General features: G+C 40.0%; 6 protein-coding genes and 1 non-coding gene across 22 annotated transcripts; 5 read left to right on the forward strand and 2 right to left on the reverse strand.

Annotated features, from left to right (window-relative positions):
- The first annotated feature begins 328 nt into the window (after positions 1 to 328).
- AT5G00595 lies at positions 329 to 866 on the forward strand. Its single transcript, NR_144193.1, has 3 exons — positions 329 to 379; positions 446 to 533; positions 611 to 866. It is a non-coding gene; the product is annotated as an uncharacterized misc_RNA (transcript).
- Positions 841 to 2,673, forward strand: AT5G47455 (uncharacterized protein). 11 transcript variants are annotated; one of them, NM_203169.2, is made up of 5 exons: positions 904 to 1,162; positions 1,260 to 1,378; positions 1,840 to 1,886; positions 2,117 to 2,161; positions 2,386 to 2,546. In NM_203169.2, the coding sequence occupies exons 1-3, from the start codon at positions 987 to 989 to the stop codon at positions 1,845 to 1,847; spliced, it is 303 nt and encodes a 100-aa protein (NP_974898.1). In that variant the 5' UTR covers positions 904 to 986; the 3' UTR covers positions 1,848 to 1,886; positions 2,117 to 2,161; positions 2,386 to 2,546. The 11 variants fall into 11 exon arrangements, with proteins under 11 accessions (NP_001330801.1, NP_851147.1, NP_001330800.1 ...); NM_180816.2 differs by lacking the exon at positions 1,840 to 1,886 and having other exon boundaries at positions 891 to 1,162; positions 2,386 to 2,673; NM_001161292.1 differs by lacking the exon at positions 2,117 to 2,161 and having other exon boundaries at positions 901 to 1,162; positions 2,386 to 2,565.
- Positions 2,645 to 4,518, reverse strand: AT5G47460 (Pentatricopeptide repeat (PPR) superfamily protein; the record flags this gene model as incomplete). Its single annotated transcript, NM_124119.2, has 1 exon — positions 2,645 to 4,518. Exon 1 carries the CDS (start codon positions 4,373 to 4,375, stop codon positions 2,645 to 2,647), a length of 1,731 nt encoding a protein of 576 aa, NP_199557.1. The 5' UTR covers positions 4,376 to 4,518.
- Positions 4,519 to 4,584: 66 nt separating this feature from the next.
- Positions 4,585 to 6,992, forward strand: UMAMIT7 (Nodulin MtN21 /EamA-like transporter family protein; the record flags this gene model as incomplete). Of its 3 annotated transcripts, NM_001344726.1 has the most annotated exons (8): positions 4,609 to 5,024; positions 5,123 to 5,188; positions 5,284 to 5,400; positions 5,480 to 5,702; positions 5,765 to 5,929; positions 6,022 to 6,173; positions 6,434 to 6,525; positions 6,724 to 6,801. In NM_001344726.1, the coding sequence occupies 8 exons, from the start codon at positions 4,696 to 4,698 to the stop codon at positions 6,729 to 6,731; spliced, it is 1,152 nt and encodes a 383-aa protein (NP_001330913.1). The 3 variants fall into 3 exon arrangements, with proteins under 3 accessions (NP_001330912.1, NP_001330913.1, NP_199558.1); NM_001344725.1 differs by having other exon boundaries at positions 4,585 to 5,024; positions 6,434 to 6,992; NM_124120.1 differs by lacking the exon at positions 6,724 to 6,801 and having other exon boundaries at positions 4,780 to 5,024; positions 6,434 to 6,560.
- Positions 6,993 to 7,208: 216 nt separating this feature from the next.
- On the forward strand, positions 7,209 to 13,607 carry AT5G47480 (RGPR-like protein). Of its 2 annotated transcripts, NM_124121.3 has the most exons (12): positions 7,209 to 9,254; positions 9,458 to 9,778; positions 9,873 to 9,998; positions 10,079 to 10,201; positions 10,284 to 10,520; positions 10,598 to 10,732; positions 10,926 to 11,053; positions 11,137 to 11,245; positions 11,497 to 11,784; positions 12,000 to 12,152; positions 12,233 to 12,531; positions 12,834 to 13,607. In NM_124121.3, exons 1-12 carry the CDS (start codon positions 7,602 to 7,604, stop codon positions 13,312 to 13,314), a joined length of 4,053 nt encoding a protein of 1,350 aa, NP_199559.1. In that variant the 5' UTR covers positions 7,209 to 7,601; the 3' UTR covers positions 13,315 to 13,607. The 2 variants fall into 2 exon arrangements, with proteins under 2 accessions (NP_199559.1, NP_001331519.1); NM_001344727.1 differs by having other exon boundaries at positions 11,497 to 12,152.
- A 400-nt stretch (positions 13,608 to 14,007) lies between these two features.
- On the forward strand, positions 14,008 to 21,081 carry AT5G47490 (RGPR-like protein). Of its 3 annotated transcripts, NM_001344728.1 has the most exons (14): positions 14,075 to 14,462; positions 14,544 to 16,485; positions 16,638 to 16,961; positions 17,057 to 17,182; positions 17,282 to 17,404; positions 17,490 to 17,660; positions 17,933 to 18,058; positions 18,134 to 18,268; positions 18,469 to 18,596; positions 18,682 to 18,790; positions 18,997 to 19,317; positions 19,393 to 19,542; positions 19,621 to 19,907; positions 20,213 to 20,982. In NM_001344728.1, the coding sequence occupies exons 2-14, from the start codon at positions 14,857 to 14,859 to the stop codon at positions 20,667 to 20,669; spliced, it is 4,086 nt and encodes a 1,361-aa protein (NP_001318753.1). In that variant the 5' UTR covers positions 14,075 to 14,462; positions 14,544 to 14,856; the 3' UTR covers positions 20,670 to 20,982. The 3 variants fall into 3 exon arrangements, with proteins under 3 accessions (NP_199560.1, NP_001318753.1, NP_001330152.1); NM_124122.3 differs by having other exon boundaries at positions 14,008 to 16,485; positions 20,213 to 21,081; NM_001344729.1 differs by having other exon boundaries at positions 14,117 to 16,485; positions 18,997 to 19,300; positions 20,213 to 21,010.
- A 44-nt stretch (positions 21,082 to 21,125) lies between these two features.
- PME5 (Pectin lyase-like superfamily protein) lies at positions 21,126 to 23,074 on the reverse strand. Its single transcript, NM_124123.5, has 5 exons — positions 22,732 to 23,074; positions 22,394 to 22,583; positions 22,098 to 22,304; positions 21,686 to 21,924; positions 21,126 to 21,600 (listed from the first exon to the last, which is right to left on the reverse strand). The coding sequence occupies exons 1-5, from the start codon at positions 23,025 to 23,027 to the stop codon at positions 21,444 to 21,446; spliced, it is 1,089 nt and encodes a 362-aa protein (NP_199561.1). The 5' UTR covers positions 23,028 to 23,074; the 3' UTR covers positions 21,126 to 21,443.
- Between the last annotated feature and the right edge of the window lie 89 nt (positions 23,075 to 23,163).

Below are 23,163 nucleotides of genomic sequence, written 5' to 3' on the forward strand. Positions count from 1 at the left end.
AGAAGTAGGAAGGTGCTAAAGTATTAGTGGGGATTATAAGTTAAATACAATTTCTTTGTTTCTTTTTTTTTTTCCTGTGCGGAGTTGGTTGATTGGAAATATTTTAAGGAAAGCCAATTTTTAACTAGATGAGATTATGACTTTTCACAAAACTAACATTATATCGAATATAGATTTAGTGTAATTCAAGTTTTTTTTTTTTTTTCATTTATAGATCTAGTGTTTGAATCCAAATGCTACTCCGAGGTCTTCTACTGATTTGATAAGAAACTTTGTCCGCCTAGGGTCGGTAACCCTTCACTCCCCGCATTACCATTCAGCCAGCTCAAAAGACATCAATCAAGAGAATTACTTACGTTTAGTTGATAATCCTGGAAAGGTAATACGATCCCAATTTCTTATTTTGTTATCAGCTCACACCTTGCTAACATTTACACATGATCAGGTAATGCTTGAATTCACGTCCGTTTTTGCAAGTCATAATGACCAGTTTGCGAATTCTCGCTCTAAGTAAATTGATTTCGTGCTCAAATGTAATATTTTGATTTTACTTTATTCAAAAATAAAATAAAATAATATCTCGGTTTCAAGAATATGATAATGCATGCAGAAAGATTTGAAAAAATTGCTTTGGTCATCCTATAGTGCTCCTCTAGCAGCGGCTGCTCCTGGATTCCCTCGGGAAGCTTCATCCGTCGTGAGTTTCACCCACGGACCCGTCCACCCTATCATTCTTGTCCCTCGTGAAGGTTTGTGGGTGTTATTCTTCGTTATCAAGCGAGTTTAGATGGCGTAACTTTTTCGTTAATGGGCCTAAAGCCCATAATGATCTGAAAGATTGCTAAACCCAAAAAAGAAGAAAAACCAGATATTTATTTTCCGGCTTCCTCATCATCTTTCCTCCGTCCGTTCTAAAACCCTATAAAAACTCTGTGGAAGAAGAAGATCGATCTCACTTTTTCCGGCTTCATTTTCTAGCTCTTACAATGGCTTCTAGATTCATGAGCAGATCCTCTGTCTCGTCTTTCAAATCCGCCATTAGATCTTCATTTCGAAATTCTCCCATTGGCACTGGATCTTCTCCGGCTGCTGCTTCATCCGCCGGATTTCGTATTCCGTCTAAACCAGCTGCTTCTCCTCTTCCCCGATTCTCCTTCTCCAGGTCTGCTTCATATGTTTAGTGTTTAATTCCATGTATCTGCTTCACTTTGGCCATTTCTTTGATCTCATTTTGATGAATTTGTGTGATTACATTATAGGTGTCCGTCGGAGCTTGGTTGTGTTCAGTCTCTGTTACCGCTACACAGCACGGTGGCGGCTGCGCGGTTGACGTCATGCTTAAGCACAACTTCCAGAAGCAGCCGAGCTCTCACTCAGGGTACTCTCTGCTGCACCTCTCCCGACCTCTAATTCTCTTTTCTGCTTTCTTTCTTGTGAGTCGCTTTATTTTGCTTTCCTTCTTTGAGTCTTTATAATTTGCAATTCTATGTTGCACAAGTCTTTTATGGTTTGCACTCGTTTTTGTTAGTTAGACTTAGAAAACTGAACCATTTCCCAAGTGTTTTGCATGTGAGGACACTATATTGATGTAAGGATAAATTATTCGATTGATTATATGAAGTCTTGAAAGCTCTATGTTTGATTTGTGACTTTGCTTCTTCCTGCTTTATGTTAATTTCTTGCTTGCCGAATCAGGTTTAATGTTTGACTCATAACAAGTAGGATGATTGGCCCTAGTGAAACTAATATAGGCTGAGGAATTAGTTTTCAGAGTTGTGAAAGAGTTTTGAGCTTCAGTGCCATTGTGTCTGTCTAATTATGAGTACTTGGTTCATGCAGGCACATAATTTCACCGTTACCATGTGGGATCCTTGCATCTTTATCAAGTACGAACCTTTTATGAATTCTAGTTATCCAAATGAAATAATGAAAACAAATTTGTAGGAAAAAACCCTGGAAGTTAAACCAAATGTTAGCCTTGTCAGATTGTCATTGTGTTTCTTGTTTTTCTTCTTTTTTCTTTCTATGTATGGCAGTCTAGCGAATTTAGTTCATGATCCGTGTATAAGAGTAGTAACAATACTGTAGTAATTTGTAAAAGTGCTCTTTGTCCCAGATGGAATCGATGACACGTGAGACGTATTTGCAGTTGTATTTAAAGGTGGGCTCTGTCAACAATGCTTTGGTGATAATTTAGAGTTTAGGAAGCTATTATAGATGAGATAGCTTGACTAGTTTGCTGTTCATCTGATTCACTTGACATTGTTCAAAGATTCTTACCATGAAGTCAATATTCCCAAAGCATCCGTCTTTCTTCTTACTTTGTAAAGATCAGTTTTCTGTGTCTGTCCTAATCTTTATTTCTCTTGCTGTTTACTAATATAGAGATGGGACTTTCAGTCCCAAGGTGACAAGATACATTCATGAAGAGTATTACTATTGAGGGATGCAAGTTTCTTCTCTAAACTTAGAGACAAGAATTTGTTTTTTGTGTTATGACTCCAAACTTATGTTCTTTGATTCATGAAGGGAAAAAATGTAATACTATTTCTTCTTTTTACACGATTCATCTCTCAGATTCTAGCCTCATGATTGATTTCATGACTAGTTTGACATTGCGTTAACATAACCAACAACTCAAAATTTAATAGCTACTACATTTTGTTCTTGAATCAATCCAGCTAGACCCGACTTCTTTCAGTACCCCACTTTCTCTCATTATCTTCCTAATTTGACCAACTTCTCTCCATCTCTCATGGTAAGCATAGAGATTCGACATCACTATGTATAAATACTCATCTTTATCAGCATCCCCTAATTCAATCATCTTAGCGGCAACGGTTTTCGCAGCTTTCAGATCCTTGCGAGCACTGCAAGCACCAAGTAACGCCCTCCAAGCCACACCATCATACCCAAAACCGAATTCTTGAATAACCTGTTTTGCCTGCCAAACCTCTCCTCTCTGCCCCATAGCTCTGATAAGAGAACAGCAATGCTCTACGCTTGGTTTGATTCTATACTCGTTGATCATCATCTCAAAGTATCCAAGCATGACTTCCATTGGAACTTCACAATGAGAACACACAGCTAAGAGATTCAAGAACGTGAATCGATCAGGTTTCAGGAACCTTTCTTGTTTCAGTTGGTTAAAGAGCTTGATCGCCTCGATTGAATCGCCATTACGGGCATATCCAGAGATCATCTCGTTCCACACAATCAGATTCTTTCTAGGCATTGTCCAAAACATCAGCTCAGCGTGCTTCAACATTCCGCATTTGGAATACATATCTATCAGAGCACTCGCGACAACAACTCGAGAGTCTAGGCCAAGCTTATGAGCACAAGCATGGATGAGACTCCCCCATGGAACCACAGCGAGAGCAGCAACGGCGGCCAGAACTATTGACAGACTGTACTCATCGAATCTGACACCTGACGAATGCATTTTGGTGAAAAACTCAGTAGCTTCCCCTGATTTCTCACTGTTGACATAACCGGTCAATATTGTGTTCCATGAAGATGAATTAGGATTCGGCATATCCGATAGAACCTGAAAGGCATTATTGAAATCCCCGGACTTGACGAAAGCATCGATGAGCTCGTTGTATGTTACAGTGTCTGGATTTGGCATTTGGTGGAAAAACCAAAGTCCCAGCTCGAGCTTACCGTTCCTTGAGCAGGAAGCAACAATTGCATTCCAAGAAACTGTGTCCTTTTCTTCCATGTGTTGGAATACCAAAACAGCATCATCCATAAAACCACATTTCCCGTACATGTCAATTAGACAATTACCCACAACAACATTGCCTTTCTCTAAGCCTAGTTTCACAAGCTTGGAGTGGATGCAAGCTCCGAGAGGCGAGAGATGCAATCGTGCACAAGCAGCTAAAGCGGCTGTGAAAGAGAATTCGTTAGGGAAGACATCAGATCTATGAAGCTCAAGAAACAAACAAATTCCTTCCTGGAACCTTCCCGATTGAACATAACCAGAAACCAATGAGTTCCACGATATGACATCTGGGTCAGGCATTTCATCAAACACTTTGTGAGCATCTTCTAATGAGTCACTTGTCTTGTAAAACCTCATCAGCGAATTAGAAAGACGCGTATTTGAGACAAACCCATGTTTTGTGACGTAACCGTGAAGCTGTCGACACAAAGAAACGTAGCCATAATTGCCAGAGACACGGAGCAAGTGAACAAGTGGAGAAGCATCTGGCTTTTCGCCGTCATTGATCAATTCAACGGCAGCGCGTAATACGCCGATGGAACCGAAACGAGCCAGAGCAGGAACGATGGTGCTCCATGAGTTCGAAGACGCAGTGGAACCAACATGGCTCCTTGTGGTAAAAGCATTTGACACAGTTCTTAGCATTTGATAATTTTACCCTTGTAAGCAGATTGCTCCATAATGCATCATATTATATATGATTCATATATTTAATCAACATTCCGAATATTTGGTAAAAAAAAATGTTTGGGGGGGGGAGATTGCAGAGCAGTTTTGATGAGATTGAAGGTTGGGATAAAAATGGCTTAAAATAGAAATAAAAGTTATTTGGGAAGTAACAAATATAGATGGAACAACAATGGAGGGTCTGTTTTCTTACAGAAGCAAAACCTGAGGAATATAATGATAGAGTAAAGGAAAGAGAGAGAAAGGAAGAAAATGGTGATTCCAGATATATTTTCTGGATGAAGGTAAAGGAGAGAGATAGAGAGAGTAATTCATTTGTTTTATTGCAATCTTATCCTAACGCTTACAAGGGAATTCATGCCATGCAATTTTTTTGTGTAAATTTGTATCGATCGGTGCTCAATCTCCTTGAGGAGAGGATGAAGACGGAGATGATAGAAGAGATGGTGATAGTAGGAGGTTTAGTAATGGTTCAATTTGTATACGCAGGCAATTCTTTGCTCATGAGTTATTTGATGTCACTCGGTCTTGGCCCTTTCACCATTGTCATCTTTTCTACATTCGCCACTTTCATAATCCTCTCCCCTTTCGCCATTCTCTTCGAAAGGTCTGTCTGATAACATTTTCACATAGCCTAGAAAACCAAACTTGTCTTTTTTTCTTTTCACGTTGTAAATGTTTTGTTTTGTTTTTGTTGTTCTAAAGGAAGCAATGGCCAAATGAGCTTAGCTTGAGGCTGATTGGTAAGCTAGTTTTGATCTCCTTTGCAGGGTAAGCTATTTACTCTCTTTTTTTGTGTTAAAATTAGAAAACTTGGTTTAAATTTTCACAGCTTTTTTTGGTTCTGTATTCGAAAACAAAAACAGGGTTACTCTGTTCCAGTCTCTGTTTCTAGAAGGAATCAGGTTGACATCACCAGCAATGGCAACAGCGATGCCAAATCTTGCTCCTGGTCTCATTTTTTTCATCGCTTGGATCGTTGGGTGAATCACTAAATCCTTGTTCTAACTCGTAATTTCACGACGTGTTCCAACATTAAGTGTGGTCTTATTTTATGGATAGGTTAGAGAAGATGAATCTGAAATGTGTGTACAGCAAGTTGAAGATCTTAGGGACATTGTTGTGCGTATTTGGCGCTTTAGCTATGAGCGTAATGCACAGCACTTCGATCAGTCACAAAGAAGAAGATGACACTCCAATATTCGTCTTTGATCGAGACAAGGTCGTTGGATGTATCTACCTTCTTGGAGCCGTCTTTGTTTTATCCACCAACGTCGTTCTTCAGGTAAGTAAACCCGGTTCGTCATAACCGGTTTGGTTCGGTTTCTAAAATGTCGGTTATTGTAGGCGTCAACGTTGGCAGAGTTCCCGGCACCGATATCGTTAAGTGCAATAACGGCATTACTAGGAGTGTTGATAACAACGGTGGTACTACTATTACAAAACCGAAAAACAAAAGTACTTGCCAGTTCATTAATTAGTTTCGGTAACCTCGTTGGTTATTCTGTCCTGGTAAGTTCAAGTAGATCATTCGTAGATATAAAACATAATCAATTGGTTTATGGTTGGTTGGTTATAATGTATATAGTTTTTGAAATGGTCAGGCAGGGGCAGTGAGTGGAGCATGTGTTAGCTTTAATGGATGGGCCATGAAGAAACGTGGACCGGTTTTCGTTTCAATGTTTAGTCCTTTCGCTACCGTTATTTCGGTTGCTTTCGCCGTTTTGACATTAGGAGAGTCCGTTAGCCTTGGAAGGTGAGCATTATTAACACAACTCTTTTAACAATATTTTAGGTTTTCATTGGTAACATTACACATTTGGTCTTCAAACTAAGAAACCCATCAAATTAGTAGGAAAACATACAATGGTAAAACTTACTCATACACGGTTATATTACCGGAGATATGCTAATTGTTACCGGATTCTAATCAAACCGTCAAAACTAATATTCGATTTTCCGAAGGTTATATTTGATTTTGTTTCTTTTAATGAATTGATTAACAAAAAATTGCAGTGTGGGAGGGATGGTGTTGATGTTCGTAGGGCTATACCTTGTGTTATGGGCTAAAGGCAAAGAAGGGTTCTCTGAAATTGAGAGTTTTGAGAGTGAGTTCGACTCTAAGAAGCCTCTTTTGTCTTGATTGTTTTCTTTTTGTTCATCTTCTTCTTCTATTAAATTTATGGAAAAGAAAAAATGGTCGAATATTTAGATATAGAGTTTTAGTCTTTATTTCTAGTCAACATTTTAGACGAAGAAAATGGAAATCTATATATGTTCCATTTTTATATTGTTTTTTTTCGCAGAACATTGATAGAAGATCTGATGGATGAAGTTACAAATCATATCGAATTACACAAGTTTTGTTCCATAATTTTAATTTATTTTTTTCATGAGTTAGAGCAATTATCTTATAAGTCCACCAAAGATTACAAGTTAGGTTAACATATAAATCATGTTAGAATATCAAACCTATAAGAAGTTACTGAGCTTAGATTTGTACAAAGCATTGTAAATAATTTTAAATGTCGTTAAATTACTTGATGACATAATTTGTAAAAGTTAGCTTTGTGACTATTTTTCAACATACTAGTGTTATAGATACCAATTAGATTAGATATATCATCATTTATGGAACACAATCTATTATTATGTCTGATCTATTTATTACAGTGATAATACATAAATTAATTTGTTTTTTTTGTTGTTGTTGTTTAATCAAGCATACACTGTATTCTTTATATTTTGTTCGAAAAACGTTATATAAAATATTGTTAATCTTTTTAGGACATAAAAATGCGGTCAATAATCGATAGTTATTGGCTCATAATCGTCACTATGAAATATTTATGAATCTTATGGAAACATACATATAAGGGTAAATCCGGAAAAAAATAATAATCAAAGAGTCTCTCTCTCTCTCTCTCATTCGATCTCGACGATTTCACCGACTAATCGGAGTTTGGATCGGAGATTAGATCCGGGAAATCACTGACGAATCCTTTCTGGATTTTGGATCGGTCTATGCTTCTCTACTCTACTTGATCTTGATCTTCTAGAAATTTAACTTCGTTTTGCAATTGATCGTCTCGCTTTAAGAAGCTTGCAGATCCGTTGATCTCTTTCTGTGATTTTGCGGGGTTTAGGGTTAGGGTTTTAATTTCGATTTCGGTTGTCAATTTTGATGGCTTCGACTGCTGATTTCCTCCTGGATGATCAAACGGACGAGGATTTCTTCGACAAACTTGTTGATGATTCCTATACTCCTACCGCTTCATCCTCTGCCAAGGAGCTGAAATTCGATGACGGTAGTGATTCCGATGACGCCAAAGCTTTTGCTAATCTCTCCGTCGTTGACGATGTTTTGGGTGATGGAGATGTCGCATTGAATGAAGCAGGTTTGGGGAACGATGTTGCAAACGAGGGTACAAGTGGTTCGGTGGGAAAAGAAGAGCCTTCTTCATCTATTGCTCCGGAAGCTGTTCAATTTGTCAACAGTGATGCAAATAGGTTAAGGGATGTTGATGTGGTGCGATCGGAGGTGGATGATATGGCACTAACTGAAACAGGAAAAGAGAGTAATATAGTCGATGGATCTGGGAGTCCTGGGGTTAAGGAGGTTGACTGGGGCTCGTTTTATGCAGATTCATCTGTAAATGACGGTGGTGGGTTTGGTTCATACTCTGATTTCTTCACTGAGTTGGATGCAACTGCAGGAAATGTACAGGGACAGGCGGAGGTAGCTGTGGCCACTGGAGGAAACTTAGTAGCCAATGATACAATTAACACAAGTGTTGGTTTAGATAATTCGGCAGGCTTTGAGCAACACCAGGGTCAAGTGCAACACGATTCTGGAAGCGGGCAGTATGTGGATAACAGTCAATCTTGGGAAAATCTCTATCCTGGATGGAAATATGATGCAAGTACTGGTCAATGGTATCAAGTTGATGGTCAGGATGCAACCGTTAATTCACAGGAGAGCTATATTAACTCAACAGGTAACTGGGAAAGCGTTGCTGCTGATAACTCGGATGTTGCTTATCTGAAACAGAGTACAACATCTGCAATGGCTGGCACAGCTGAGAGTGTGTCTACATGGAACCAGGTTTCACAAGTGGGCAATGGATATCCAGAACACATGGTATTTGACGCCCAGTATCCTGGATGGTACTATGACACAATTGCTCAAGAATGGCGCTCTCTGGACAGCTACAACCAGGCTTCCCAAACAACTGTAACTGGTCAAGCTCATGATCAGCAAGTTCAGAACGGTCATGCTCGTACAACTACGTATCACAATAATAGCCAGAGTAGTGTGTATGATGTTAACAACAAAAACCAGACATTCAAAGCGCAAGACTTTGCTATTCAGGGCCAACACGGAAGTTGGGACGAATCTTACTATGCCAACAATCAGCAGGCTGGAAACACTTGGCAACCAGTAAATGTAGGTAAGGCTGAGCCTGCGGTAACTTCTGATTCATTATCACGCTTCGGAGGAAACCAGCAAGTAAATAATTTGTACAGTACAGAATCTGTGGCTGAACAGTTTAAGCCAAATACGATTGGAGCCCAGAGCTTTATCCCTCAGCATATGAATGTGGCTAGTGCCACACAAAATGGACCATTGAGTTTCTCAAACGATTTGTATAATAGACAGCAATCGGTAGATCATGCTCAAAAGTCTTTTCAGAACAATCAGCTTTTCTCCCCAAGTGTGGGAAGATCATCTGATAGGCGTCCACCACACGCACTAGTCAGTTTTGGATTTGGTGGGAAGCTCATTGTTATGAAGGATAATAATGGTTCTCTGCAGAATACATCATTTGGGAGTCAGGTTAGTTCTTAAGTGTGGATTTTCATTAGTTTATTTTACACCCTGGGAAGTTAGTAAAACTACTGTAGAGCTATCACTTTTTTTTTTTTTTTGCTTATCACTGAACATTTATGAAATATGTTGTCAACTATTGTCCAAATATGTTAGTGAAATTTAATTCAAGATTCTGTCTAACTGCTGATATTTCTCTATTTGATGCAAAGGGGATTGGGGGAAGCTCCATCACTGTCTTAAACTTGGCAGAAGTTATTTCTGGGAGTGCCTCTTATTCCAGTCCCGGGGAAGACTCTTTGAGCTACTTTCGTTGTCTGCATCAACAATCTCTTCCAGGCCCTTTGGTAGGGGGAAATGTTGGAAGTAAAGAGTTGCATAAGTGGATTGATGAGAGACTCTTGCATTGTGAATCTTCCAACATGGATTTTTCAAGAGGGAAACTCTTAAAGATGCTTCTTTCTTTGCTCAGAATATCTTGTCAGTATTATGGGAAACTCCGATCTCCTTTTGGCTCTGATGCATCGCAAAAGGTGAGCAAATCATGAGATATCTTGTCATTTATTTTCTTAAGAAAAACATTGTATATGTTGCATTTCCTCATCTTGGTATTCACACTGCAAACAGGAAACGGATACTCCAGAAGCAGCAGTTGCTAAACTTTTTGCATTTGCCAAGAAAGATGGCATCCAAAATGGTTATGCTCCTATTAGCCAATGCTTGCAGCATTTACCACCTGAATCGCAAATGCAAGTGAGTATTGGACATCAAATCCCATATACTCTTTCGAGGACGTTTTTTTTTCCTGATTAACTCGTGGAAGAATTCCCCAGGTAACTGCTTCAGAGGTTCAGAATCTTCTGGCTTCTGGTAGAAAAATGGAGGCTCTACAATGTGCGCAAGAAGGCCATTTATGGGGACCGGCACTTGTCATCGCGGCTCAACTTGGGGATCAGGTTCCTTTCCCTTGATTGCTATAGAACTAAACGTTCCACTGTAGTGCTTGGTTGACTGACTTGGTGATGTCCTAACTTGCAGTTCTATGTAGACACTGTGAAACAAATGGCCCTTCGCCAGCTGATACCCGGGTCACCTTTACGGACATTGTGCCTACTCGTTGCGGGACAACCAGCTGAAGTGTGTCCCACTGGAAGTAGTAGTAGCATGCTTGACAATTGGGAAGAGAATTTGGGTATAATAACTGCTAACAGAACCACAGATGACGACCTTGTGATTATTCATCTTGGAGATAGCATGTGGAAAGAAAGAGGGGAGGTGGTTCTCTGCCTTGTTGTATTTTTTTACTTCATGGAAGATTTTATCATGACATTTGAAGTACTGTTATGAATCAGATAATTGCGGCGCATATTTGCTATTTAATCGCAGACAAGAACTTTGATCCATACTCAGAAAGCGCCAGACTCTGCCTTGTCGGAGCGGACCATTGGAAATGTCCTCGAACATACGCAAGTCCAGATGCTATACAGGTGAATTTTTATCACAGTGTTTTAGTTATTATAATACTAGACGTAAGATTCTATTTTGAGGCTTTTTATGAATACTCTCCATGTTTCTCAAATATGTTGTATAGAAACTCTGACGAAATTCATGGAGGACGCCATTTTTTTTCTTACTTATTTGAAATTCTCTTGATTTGTCGGTTGATCTTTGCATGGGCAGAGAACAGAGTTATATGAATACTCTAAGACGCTGGGAAACTCTCAGTATATCCTGTTACCGTTTCAACCATATAAAATCATATATGCTCATATGCTGGCTGAAGTTGGTAAACTTTCTACTGCACAAAAGTAAGATGATTTACTTTCCTTCATCTGCTCCTTGGTTAGACTCTATATGGCTTCCTGATGTCATTCTACTGTTGCTTATTCAGGTACTGTCAAGCAGTAATAAGATGCCTCAAGACTAGCCGATCATCTGAAGTAGAAATGTGGAAGCAGTTTGCTTCATCTCTTGAAGAGAGAATCCGTAGCCATCAAGAGGTACAAGTTACACCACTTCTGGTTCCAATAGAATTACATGGAACAGTTGATTTTTCGTGTGGGGTTACATCTGTTAGCTGTCTTTTCCTTTAAATGGAAATGCAACAGTGAAAAGTATTTACATCTGTGAGTTGTACTTTGATTAAAGATGTCAAAAAAGAAACTCGAGCGTTGTGGACATCCATAAAATTGGGTACCACGTAAAGCTTCTTTTTACTTATGATCCGACTAATCAGACATTTCTATCTCAGGGTGGGAATTTGGCCCCAGCAAAACTTGTTGGAAAGCTGCTGAACTCTTTGTGGGGGATGCCACCACCTGCACCACATTCAACAACTGGAAACCCGCAGGTAAATGAGTATCAACATCAACAGCAGGAAGCGGCTAAGTTATCATATAGTCAATCCGCTAATACAATGTCATCATTGATGCCACCTGCTTCAATTGAACCCGTACATGAGTGGGGTGGGAACGGGAGGACAATGGCAGCACATTCTAGAAGTGTATCAGAGCCAGATTTCAGTAGGACGCCAATACAGGTCTATATCACTAGAAAACCATTTCTTTTTCTTCTTTTTTGTTAGTAACAGATGCGGGTAAGTTGCTCCCTCATCATGCTATTTCCCCTATCCAGCTACCCCACACTCAGATATATCACTGGATCGAGTAGTCCTAAGGAGGCTTTCTAAGTATACCAACCAATACGCGTCAGAAAACCATTGCTTATTGCTTAAATGTTTGTCTTTTCTGATAGGATCAGACTGACTCCTCAAAAGACAAAGCTCCTGATGGGGTGACACAGGTGAAATCAACTCGGAAGGTGCCAAGTTCTCGGTTTAGCCGCTTTGGTATTGGCATATTGAAGAACACTGTAGGGAAGGTCTTCCCATCTCGATCATCTAATGAGGTGCACCTTACTAAATCTTGAGGTCGTGAGGAGTCTTGTTGAACTTATACTAATTGTTTTGAGTCATTCTTTGGGTAAAGGCAAAACTGGGTAATGAGAATCAATTCTACTATGACGATAACCTAAAGAGATGGGTGGAAAGAGGTGTGGAACCCCCAGCTGAGGAAGCTGCACTACCTCCTCCTCCAACGTCAGTCCCATTCCGAAGCAACTCATTGGGTCATGAAAACAAGTCTGAGATAAAGAACGAGATGTCTCCATCTAGTGGGAGCTGGAGTAGTGGCAGCCCAACTCCGTCAGAGAATTCTCCGGGAATCCCACCAGTCTCACAGGGCTCAAACCAATTCTCAGCTCGTGGACGTATGGGTGTGCGTGCAAGGTAAACAAACCACTTGAGACACTTGAGAATTATATATAATCTGTGGAGGCTATCCTGGATCCTAAGTTAGAATGGCAATAAGGAAGGAATATAAGCCACCATTGATTTACGGGTACAAAAGAGCTTTTGATGTGAGATGGGAATAGTTCTCCTGATGGTAGTGTACGGTTGTGCAACTGATAGCTATAATTTGTCTGATCGTTTATTAAAAAAGCTACTGGATATAATATTCCCTCGTTAGTGTTTTACTGTAGATAATGTGCATGCTTAGAACTGATCATTTTACTCTTTTTCGGGGGCAGGTACGTTGACACCTATAATCAAGGCTCCTCGAGCATGTATCAGTCACCTCCCGTGCAATCTTCTAAACCACCGATTCCTGCGAAAGCAAAATTCTTTGTCCCAGCAGCACCGGCATCGTTTGCAAACGACCAGGTAATGGAATCGGTTAGTGCTGAAACCAGACAAGAGAACTCAGGAGATGAAGCAGTAGTAGGCTCTGCAGGCGCTCCAGGACCAAGCCAGGCTTCATTCCAGTCCCCGACACCATCTCCAATTGCAATGCAGAGATTTCCAAGTGTAGACAACATCAGAAGAAGTGGATCAGGAACAAGCCTTAATGGTGATCTTCCTCAGTCAGTATCAAGAAGAACAGCTTCATGGAGCGGAAGCGTCAACAGCTCGTCGTTTATGTCTCCAACGAGTGCATCAACATTCAGACCAAGCCCACTGAACAGTAGCAGTAGCAGCTTAGGAGAGGAGCTTCAGGAAGTTGAACTGTAAGTTGAAAAATCTGTAATATCACAAAAGAAAAAAAAAGTTTTGCTCACTGTCACAACAGGTTAGATCGATCAATCAATCAAATGTTAATCCATGAGTTACCCCAAAATTACATGAAGCACTTTCTCTGCTTCTGTCAATGACAGGGGGCAAATATGTATTATGCCGTTTGTATTTTTTTTTTATTTTCTTACTAAATATAAATTCATTAAATTTCTTTGTTAACAGACTTGAGGAATTACACAATAATACACATTAATATTTCGTTCATGAGTGGTAATGAAATTTGTTCACCATGTGTTGGCCTCTAATTTCTGCATCCCTTTGATTGTGTGGTTTCCCGTATTCATAGTTTAGATGGAGTATGCATTTTGGAAAGAAGAGGATGGAACCAGAACATAATTTTGGTTTTGCCTTTAATTATGTTTAGATTAAAAATAATAATAATAGTTATTAGTATAATGATTTACTTTTAATAATATAGCATAATAAATTTTAATTTGATACACGGCTGAACCAAATTTTGAATTATGCATGATTTCTTTTGGTAATTCGGTTTGGTTCAATTAGATTCGAATAAATTTGCATCACAATTTTTTTTATAACATTAGTGACCGAAAATGTGGCTCTTTGGACCGGGAACGCGGACTTTTAAGAAAAAACCCCGCTGGTATCGGCATGTGCCGATTCATTTGTGTTTTTGTTTTATGTGGGCTGGCCATTAATAATAATTGGGCCGATAATTCGTGTTTTATGATTAATCGTCCGATCTGAAGCTCTAATTAATTAATTAACGGATGAAGAACCGGTTTCTTAAAGCATCTTGAAGAGCGATCCAATGGCTACCGTTGGATTCATCAGATCTCTGTAGCTTCTTTAGAAGAAACAAACAGAGGGAGTCTTCTTCTTCCTCCAACGTAAAAACCAGAATTTCAATATCTTCATTCCCTGATTATATCACATCTGGATCAGGCATTTCGTCAAACACCTTGTGAGCATCTTTTAGCGAGCCGTTTCTTTTGTAGAATCTCAGCAAGGAATTTGGAATCAAAGTGTACATGTGGCAAACAGACCTGTGTGTTTATGACCGTAGCTGGACATGAAGCTTTCGTCACAAAGAAACGTAGCCATTGTCGCCGGAAACGCTCTTGGTTTGTCTCCTTCATTGAGTAGTTACGAGATATCGGAAATTTTGTAAGTTTCTTAGACACAGATCTTTGCATTTAAAACAGATCGGCGCCAACCATCCTCGATGCGTATAGAAATGTCATTAAGAAGAGATAATATGAATCACATTGTATGATACTTTTGTTGAGAATGACGTTGAAGGTTGAGATGGAAAAGCTTCGAATAGACGTTTAAGTTATTAGGAAAGTAGCAAATTTGGGACGAATCCTTTCTAGGTTTTGGATCGGAATCTATGGCATCGTGCTCCACTTGATCGCTGCGTTCTATAGAGCTTCTTCCGATCCTCTCTCACGGCGATTTTTGTTGGGGATTAGATTCGGGTTAATATAATTCCGATTTTCATCTCTTTTTCGATTGATGGCTTCGGCTTCTCAATTCCTGCTGGAGGATCAGACGGATGAGGATTTCTTCGACAAGCTTGTTGATGATGCTTATTCTCCCACCGAAGCTCAGGCTTCATCCTCTGTGACGGAGCTGAAGTTCGACGATGAAAGTGACTCCGATGATATCAGAGCTTTTTCGAATCTCTCTATTGGTAAAGATCCTTTGGGCGGAGGAGATGGCACACTGAATGAAGCAATTTTGGGGAACGATGTTGCAAACGAGGGTGCAAGCGGTTCGGTGGGGGAAGACGAGCCTTCATCTATTGCTCCGGAAGCTGTTCAATTTCCCCATAGTGATGCAAGGGAATTAAGAGATGATGAAATGAGATCGGAGGTAGCTGATATGCCACTATCTGAAACAGCAAAAGAATGCACGATAGTTAACGAGCCCGGGATTCCTGGGGTTAAGGAGCTAGATTGGGGTTCATTTGATGCGGATTTATCTGTAAATGACGGTCGTGGGTTTGGTTCATACTCTGATTTCTTCACTGAGCTGGATGCAACTGCAGGAAATTTACAGGGAAAGGCGGATGTAGCTGTGGCCACTGGAGGAAACTTAGTAGCCAATGATACAAATAACACAAGTGTTGGGTTTGAGCAACACCAGGGTCAATTGCACCACGATTCTGCAAGCGGGCAGTACGTGGATAACAGTCAATCTTGGGAAAATCTCTATCCTGGATGGAAATATGATGCAAGTACTGGTCAGTGGTTTCAAGTTGATGGTCATGATGCAAGCATGAATTCACAGGAGAGCTATGAAAACTCAACTAGTAACTGGGAAAACGTTGCTGCGAACAACTCGGATGTTGCTTATCAGAGACAGAGTACAGCATCTGCAGTGGCTGGCACAGTTGAGAATGTTTCTACTTGGAACCAGGTTTCACAAGTGAGCAATGGGTATCCAGAACACATGGTCTTTGACTCCCAGTATCCGGGATGGTACTATGACACAATTGCTCAAGAATGGCGCTCTCTTGACAGCTACAACCAGGCTTTTCAAACAACTGGTCAAGCTAATGATCAGCAAGTTCAGAATGGCAATTCTTTTACAGCTGTGGACCATAGTAGAGAGAGTAACGTACATGATGTTTACGATAAAAATCAGATACTCAGAACACAAAAATTTGATATCCAGAGCCAACATGGAAGTTGGGATCAATCGTACTATGACAAAAATCAGCAGGCTACAAACATGTGGCAACCAGAAAATGCAGGTGCGGCTGAGGCGGCTGTGACTCCTGCCTCATTATCAAACTCCGGAGGAAACCAGCAAGTAAATAATTTGTACAGTACAGGACCTGTGGCTGAACAGTTTAAGCCATATGAGAGTGGCGTTCAGAGCTTCATTCCTCAGCATATGAATGTGGCTAATGTCACGCAGAATGGACCCATGAGTTTCTCGAACGGTTTTTATAGTAGACAGGAATCTGTAGATGATGCTCCACAGTCATTTCAGAGCAGTCAGCTTTTCTCCCCAAGTGCAGGAAGATCATCTGATGGGCGTCCACCACATGCACTTGTCAATTTTGGATTTGGCGGAAAGCTCATTCTTATGAAGGACGATAGTGGTTCTCTCCAGAATTCATCATTTGGAAGTCAGGTAATGAAGTGGTATTTTTTATATTATGCTTACTCGCTTATTTTTCTTATATTATGCTTATCGGAGAACTTGTATGAAAGATATTCTCCAATTAGAACTTTAAGTGAATCATGAAAATCTTTTCACTGCTAACCTTTTTCTATCCGACTCAGAAGGGAACTGGGGGAAGCTCCATCTCTGTCTTAAACTTGGCAGAAGTTATTTCTGGGAGTGCCTCTTATTCAAGTCTCGGAGAAAACTCTTTGAGTTACTTCAGTTGTCTGGATCAACAATCTCTTCCAGGACCCTTGGTTGGAGGAAATGTTGGAAGTAAAGACTTACATAAGTGGCTTGATGAGAGAATTTTGAATTGTGAATCTTCCTACATGGACTTTTCAAGAGGGAAACTTTTAAAGATGCTTCTTTCTTTGCTCAGAATATCTTGTCAGTATTATGGGAAACTCCGTTCTCCTTTTGGTTCCGATGCATTGCAAAAGGTGAGCAATCCATGAGATGTCTTATCACTTCTGTTTTGTAAGAAACATTGATATGTATTACAATTTTCTCATTCTTGAATATACACTGCAAACAGGAAACGGACTCTGCTGAAGCAGCAGTCGCTAAGCTTTTTGCAATTGCCAAGGAAGATGGCGTACAAAATGGTTATGCTCCTATTAGCCAATGCTTACAGCATTTACCACCGGAATCACAAATGCAAGTGAGTATTAGACATCATATCTGGTATTTATCTTTCAAGGAGAATGTTTCTAAAATTAACATGGTTTTGCTTATTAACTCATTTGGAAGAATTGTCCAGGTAACTGCTTCAGAGGTGCAGAATCTTCTGGCTTCTGGCAGGAAGATGGAGGCTCTCCAATGTGCACAAGAAGGTCATTTATGGGGACCAGCGCTTGTTATCGCAGCACAACTTGGGCAACAGGTTTGTTTCTCTTGATTGCTATAGAACTAAACATTGCACTGTAGTGCTTGGTTGACTGACTTGGTCGATGTCTTAATTGATGCAGTTCTATGTTGACACTGTGAAACAAATGGCCCTTCGCCAGCTGGTACCCGGGTCACCTTTACGAACACTGTGCCTGCTGGTTGCAGGGCAACCAGCTGAAGTGTTCTCCACTGGAAGTACAAGCGATATCTCTTTTCCTGGTTCCGTAAATTTACCTCCACAGCAACCTCAGGTAATGCATAAACCATCTATTGCGTCTCAGTAAGACAATTTTAGAAACGTGTTGACAAAAGATGTAGAATAAGAAAACTCTACATAGTATTAAATACTAAATAGGTAAACTCTTTTGTTCCTTCGAAGAGTCCGATTCAAACATACTGCAAGACAAAAAATATTTTATCTACCATAGGGAACTAGATCACTCCATTTCAAAGGGCATATTTTCTTATGCAGCTCTGTCATGGGAGCTTGTTAATAATGTCTTAATGTTTCCCTGAATTGCAGTTTGGATGTAGTAGCATGCTTGACAGTTGGGAAGAGAATTTGGGTATAATTACTGCGAACAGAACCACAGATGATGAGCTTGTGATTACTCATCTTGGAGATTGCATGTGGAAAGAAAGGGGCGAGGTGGTTCTCTCCCTTGTTGTGTTGTTTTACTTTATGAAACTTTATCATGACATTTGAACTATTGTTATGAATCAGATTATTGCGGCCCATATTTGCTATTTAATTGCGGATAAGAACTTTGATACATACTCAGATACTGCCAGACTGTGCCTTGTTGGAGCGGATCACTGGAAATATCCTCGAACATATGCAAGTCCAGAGGCTATACAGGTGATTTTTTTTTTATCATTCTGGTTTTTGGTTATCATCATACTAGCCGGGCGATTCTGTTTTGAGCATATCATAGATACCCTCCATGTTCCTCAAATACGTATTGCATAGATACTCCAACGAAATTCTTGGATAACACCATTCTTTTAGTTAATCGTCTGATTATTTTTTGACTTGTCGATTGATCTTTGCATGGACAGAGAACAGAGTTATATGAATACTCTAAGACGCTGGGAAACTCTCAGTATACCCTGTTAACGTTTCAACCATATAAAGTCATGTATGCCCATATGCTGGCTGAAGTTGGTAAACTTTCGACTGCACAAAAGTAAGATGATTCACTTTCCTTCATCTACTCCTTTGTTAGACTGTATAATGGCTTCCTGATGTCGTTTGTGCTATGGCTGATTCAGGTACTGTCAAGCAGTATTAAAATGCCTCAAGACAGGCCGATCACCAGAAGTGGAAATGTGGAAACAGTTTGTTTCATCTCTTGAAGAGAGAATCCGTATCCACCAACAGGTACAACTTCTGGTTCCAATCCGTATCTACCAATAGATTTTTCCATTTGGTTTACATCTGTTAGATGTCTATTCCTTCAAATGGAAATGTAAAATAAGATTTACATCTGTGAGTTTTCCTTCCCATTAATTTAAAGTGTGAAGAAAAAAAGTGGGAATAATCTAAAGCTTGTTCTTTTCTCTAATGATGCAACTTAACCATTTCAGGGCGGGTATACAGCGAATTTACACCCAGAAAAACTTGTTGGAGTACTGCTAAACTTTTTTGGTAGTAAGACACATCGTCCTGTTGGGGGCATGCCACCACCTGCACCACATTCAACCAAAGGAAACCTACAGGGAAATGAGTATCAACATCAACAGCAGGAAGCTACTAAGTTAGCATATAGTCAATCGGTTAATACAATGTCATCATTGATGCCACCTGCTTCAGTGGAACCCACACATGAGTCGGGTGGGAGTGGGAGGAGAATGGCAGTACATACTAGAAGTGTATCAGAGCCAGATTTCGGTAGGACGCCGATACAGGTCTATACCAGAAAACCATAATCACCGCTAAGAATATTTGAAAATGGAATTTATAAAAGGTTTCCCTTTTTTTAGGAAATGGCTGACTCCTCGAAAGAAAAGGCAGTTGATGGGGTGACAAAGTTGAAATCATCTGGGTCAGTGGCAGGTTCGCGGTTTAGTCGCTTTGGTTTTGGCATTTTTAAGGACACTGTAGGAAGGGTCTTAGCTCGGTCATCCAAAGAGGTACACTGCTAAATGCTTTGGTCGTGATGATATCTCTTGAACTTATTCTAATTTTTTCGGTTCATGCTTTGGGTCAAGGCAAAATTGGGCGCAGAAAATCAGTTCTACTATGACGACAAACTAAAGAGATGGGTGGAAAGAGGTGTGGAACCCCCAGCTGAGGAAGCTGCACTGCCTCCTCCTCCAACAATAGGCGCATTCCAAAACAACTCATTGGGTTATGAAAACAAATCTGATATGATTCCATCTAATGGGAACTGGAGTTCTGGTGGCCCAACTCCGTCAGAGAATTCTTCAGGAATCCCACCAATCTCACACGGTTCGAATCAATTCTCAGCTCGTGGGCGTACGGGTGTGAGGGCAAGGTAAACAAATAGCTTAAGGCATTTTAGAATTATAATCTGTGGAGACTATCCTGGATTATAAATCATGAGCGCAATTGTACCGTCACATTAGAATTGCATGGAGGAGGGAATATTAGCCACACTTGGTTTACTACCAGGAAAGATATAAAAGATGAAACATTCAATATGAAATAGGCATGATTGTAGTTGCTGTTTCCAGCTGTGAGTTGTAAATTTTCAAGTGAAAATGTTTGCAGTCTTGTTAGTGTTTTACTGAAGATAATTTGCATGCTTAGAGCTAATCACTTTACTCTCCTTTTGGGCAGATACGTTGACACCTATAATCCTCCAGGCCGTGGAAACTCTCATACCATGATTCCGTCACCTTCCGTACAAACTGCAAAACCACCAATCCCCGCAAAAGCAAAGTTCTTTGTTCCCGCAGCACCTGCATCGTTTTCAAACGACCAGGCAATGGAACCGGCTGCTGCTGAAACCAGACAGGAGGAGATTTCAGCAGATGAAGTAGTAGCCTCTTCAGGGGCTCCACCACCAATGATGATGCAGAGATATCCAAGTATGGATAACATCCAAAGAAATGGATTGGGGATAAGCGTCAATGGGGATAATCATCAGCCTCCTACTTCCAGAAGAACAGCTTCATGGAGTGGAAACTTTAACACCTCGTTTACGCCTCCTACCAGTCCATCAACCTTCAAACCAGTCCTACTCAACAGTAGCAGCAGCAGCTTAGGAGAGGAGCTTCAGGAAGTGGAACTCTAAGTGACCAGGAACTGAAAATTTCACAAAGTTTTTGGTTATTGTTACAGGTAGGAAAGTTTTCGACACAGAAACCAATCCATGGAGCTTGGATTTACGTATTCTTCTTGAGTTATAGTGGCAGGCAACAATATATAATTGCAGTTTGTATAGATGATTCTTTACTTCATTTGGGTTTTGAGAATGGAACCAAAAGTTGGTCTTCGAGAGAGTTGCAAAACTGTACCTTTCGCTAAATATAAAATAAGGTCAAATCTGACCAATTTTCATGTATTGTGTTTTTCTTATTCATTAATTTTTTCTATGTCAACACAACAGAGAAGTCGGAAGTTGCACAATGTTACACACTTACACATCTTGTATTTACTCTCTGGTAAGCCAATTTTTTTCAGTATGAAACTAGTTGAATTTTCCAGCCAAATAAAATGTTATATATTCGTTTTTGTAAGATATATAAATGATATAAAAAGTGATAAGATTTAAGTTATATCTATAGCAAAGGTTATATAATAATACATTTGTTCAATTAATAAATAGGAAAAAAAGAATATAGTAGAAATAAAAACGAATGTGTAAGCTCAAAACATTTAACTGAAATGGATACAGATGAAGAAGAAGCAATACTTTGTTGTACGATCACACAATGTATAAATAAATTGGAAAAAATAAACAATAAAAGAAATAAACGAATGATAAAAATATAGTAAGCTTTTAGGACTTGGGACTGGGAGGAACCGAGGAATTAGGAAAAGAAACCCCGCCAAGGTTTGAAGTTGGTTAAGCATCTCGAGGAGCGATCCAATGTCTCCCATTAACGAAGCTCTTAGCGATAAATGGATGGGCCGATTCATAGTCCAAAGCTCTAGCCCAAGACACGCCTCTCGTCGCTGCTGCTCCTGGCCCATAGCAATTGTACACTCCGAAAAATGCCGTCCTAATGATTTTCAACATTTTTGAGAGTCATTAATTTCTTCGGATTAACTAAAATCTTACACATTTTTGTTTTTAGTAGTACGTACTTGCTTTTGTTGGATTTGTGGTCCCAATCGTCCCAACCACCGTGAGCGACGAGAGCATCAAAGTAAGTGTAGGCGTAAACGATACGTGAGTATTGTCCCATGGCCCGGCCCACATACAATGGACCCGTACCTGTTACCCGACAACCCACGAACGCGAAACCCGTTTTCTCTTCCGGGCATGTCCTACCATGCGCCGCTATCGACCCGAATCTTGACGCTATCGAATGCAACTCACAATCCTTCACCAACAAGTAACACACATTAACAAGTTTATTTAACAAGTCCCAATACTTGGTCTATTCCTCCTCGGATATTCTGGTTACACAAAAAGTAATATATTCAACTTTTGTTTTTGTTACTATATTCATAATTAATGCTATATAGTAAGTATTATTTAGGAGTCCTTCCTTACTTTATACATGGAGCGGCCATTACCAAAGATAAAGTCGATAGAGCCTTCAATGTAACACTCCTTGAAGTAATGACGGCCAGCATCGTCGCATAAAGTGTCTTGTGCACCGTAAAACCCGCAGCCGGAAAAGAAAGCTTTGTCGCCGGAGATCCTAAACGCCACCGCTTGCCACCCTTGCATCCCCGGCAATGGAGCCGGCGCAGTATTCTTCACAATTTAAAATAAAATAAAGAAAGACTCGCATTTTTGTGAAAGTTTCCCTATATATATAATTGCGTTAGAATTGAATAGAGTACCGTGAAGCTAATGTTTCTAGCGGTGAAATAATTAGCGTAGACGGTGACGGAAGCGGTTTGATAGGTACGTAACTGTTGACCGTTAGCGCCAAGGTCGGACGCACGGTCGTGCCACTCTATAGCGGTCACATCCCTACCAGCTCCTTTGAACGTTATGTACGGTTTTGTAGCTGGAACCACCACTTTCTCTCTGGAAAATGTATTTATGAAAAGTTAAGTTTTAACCTTAATTAAGTTTGCATGTATGCATGAACAAGACAAAAAAAAATGTAACAAATAAAGGAGAGAACTAAAACAAAAAGGAAAAATATTCATTAGGGAATTATATATATATCAACCTGTAAAATCCGGGAGCAATCTTGATTGTGATGCTCTTGTTATTGTTCTTTGGTATGGAATCCACAGCGTCTTGGACGGAGCGAAACTGAGCGTGGCCGTTAAGTGAGACGGTGATGACTTTGTGGCCTGAGGGACCAACCCATTTCCGGTGGTGATGGTGTTGAATCTGTTGATCGTCAGTGGAGTTTGAACAAGCTGCAACCAACGAAAAACGAAAACATAAGCAGTGGAACGATACAAATAATAAGAGAGAAACAGAAAAGAGATAATTGAGGGAATTAGTAAGTTGCGCCATTGGCTTGTGAGAAAGGAAACGGTCGGAGTAAGTAAATTACGATGGAGGATCTATAGGTTTTATATATGTACTTGTACTAAAGTGGTCCTTTTTACCTTTCTGTCTCAACGGTCATATTTTTTGTGGTGAAGTGAAG

The sequence above is a fragment of the Arabidopsis thaliana genome, chromosome 5 (assembly GCF_000001735.4).
Source record: "Arabidopsis thaliana chromosome 5, partial sequence".
In the NCBI taxonomy this organism is placed as follows: domain Eukaryota; kingdom Viridiplantae; phylum Streptophyta; class Magnoliopsida; order Brassicales; family Brassicaceae; genus Arabidopsis; species Arabidopsis thaliana.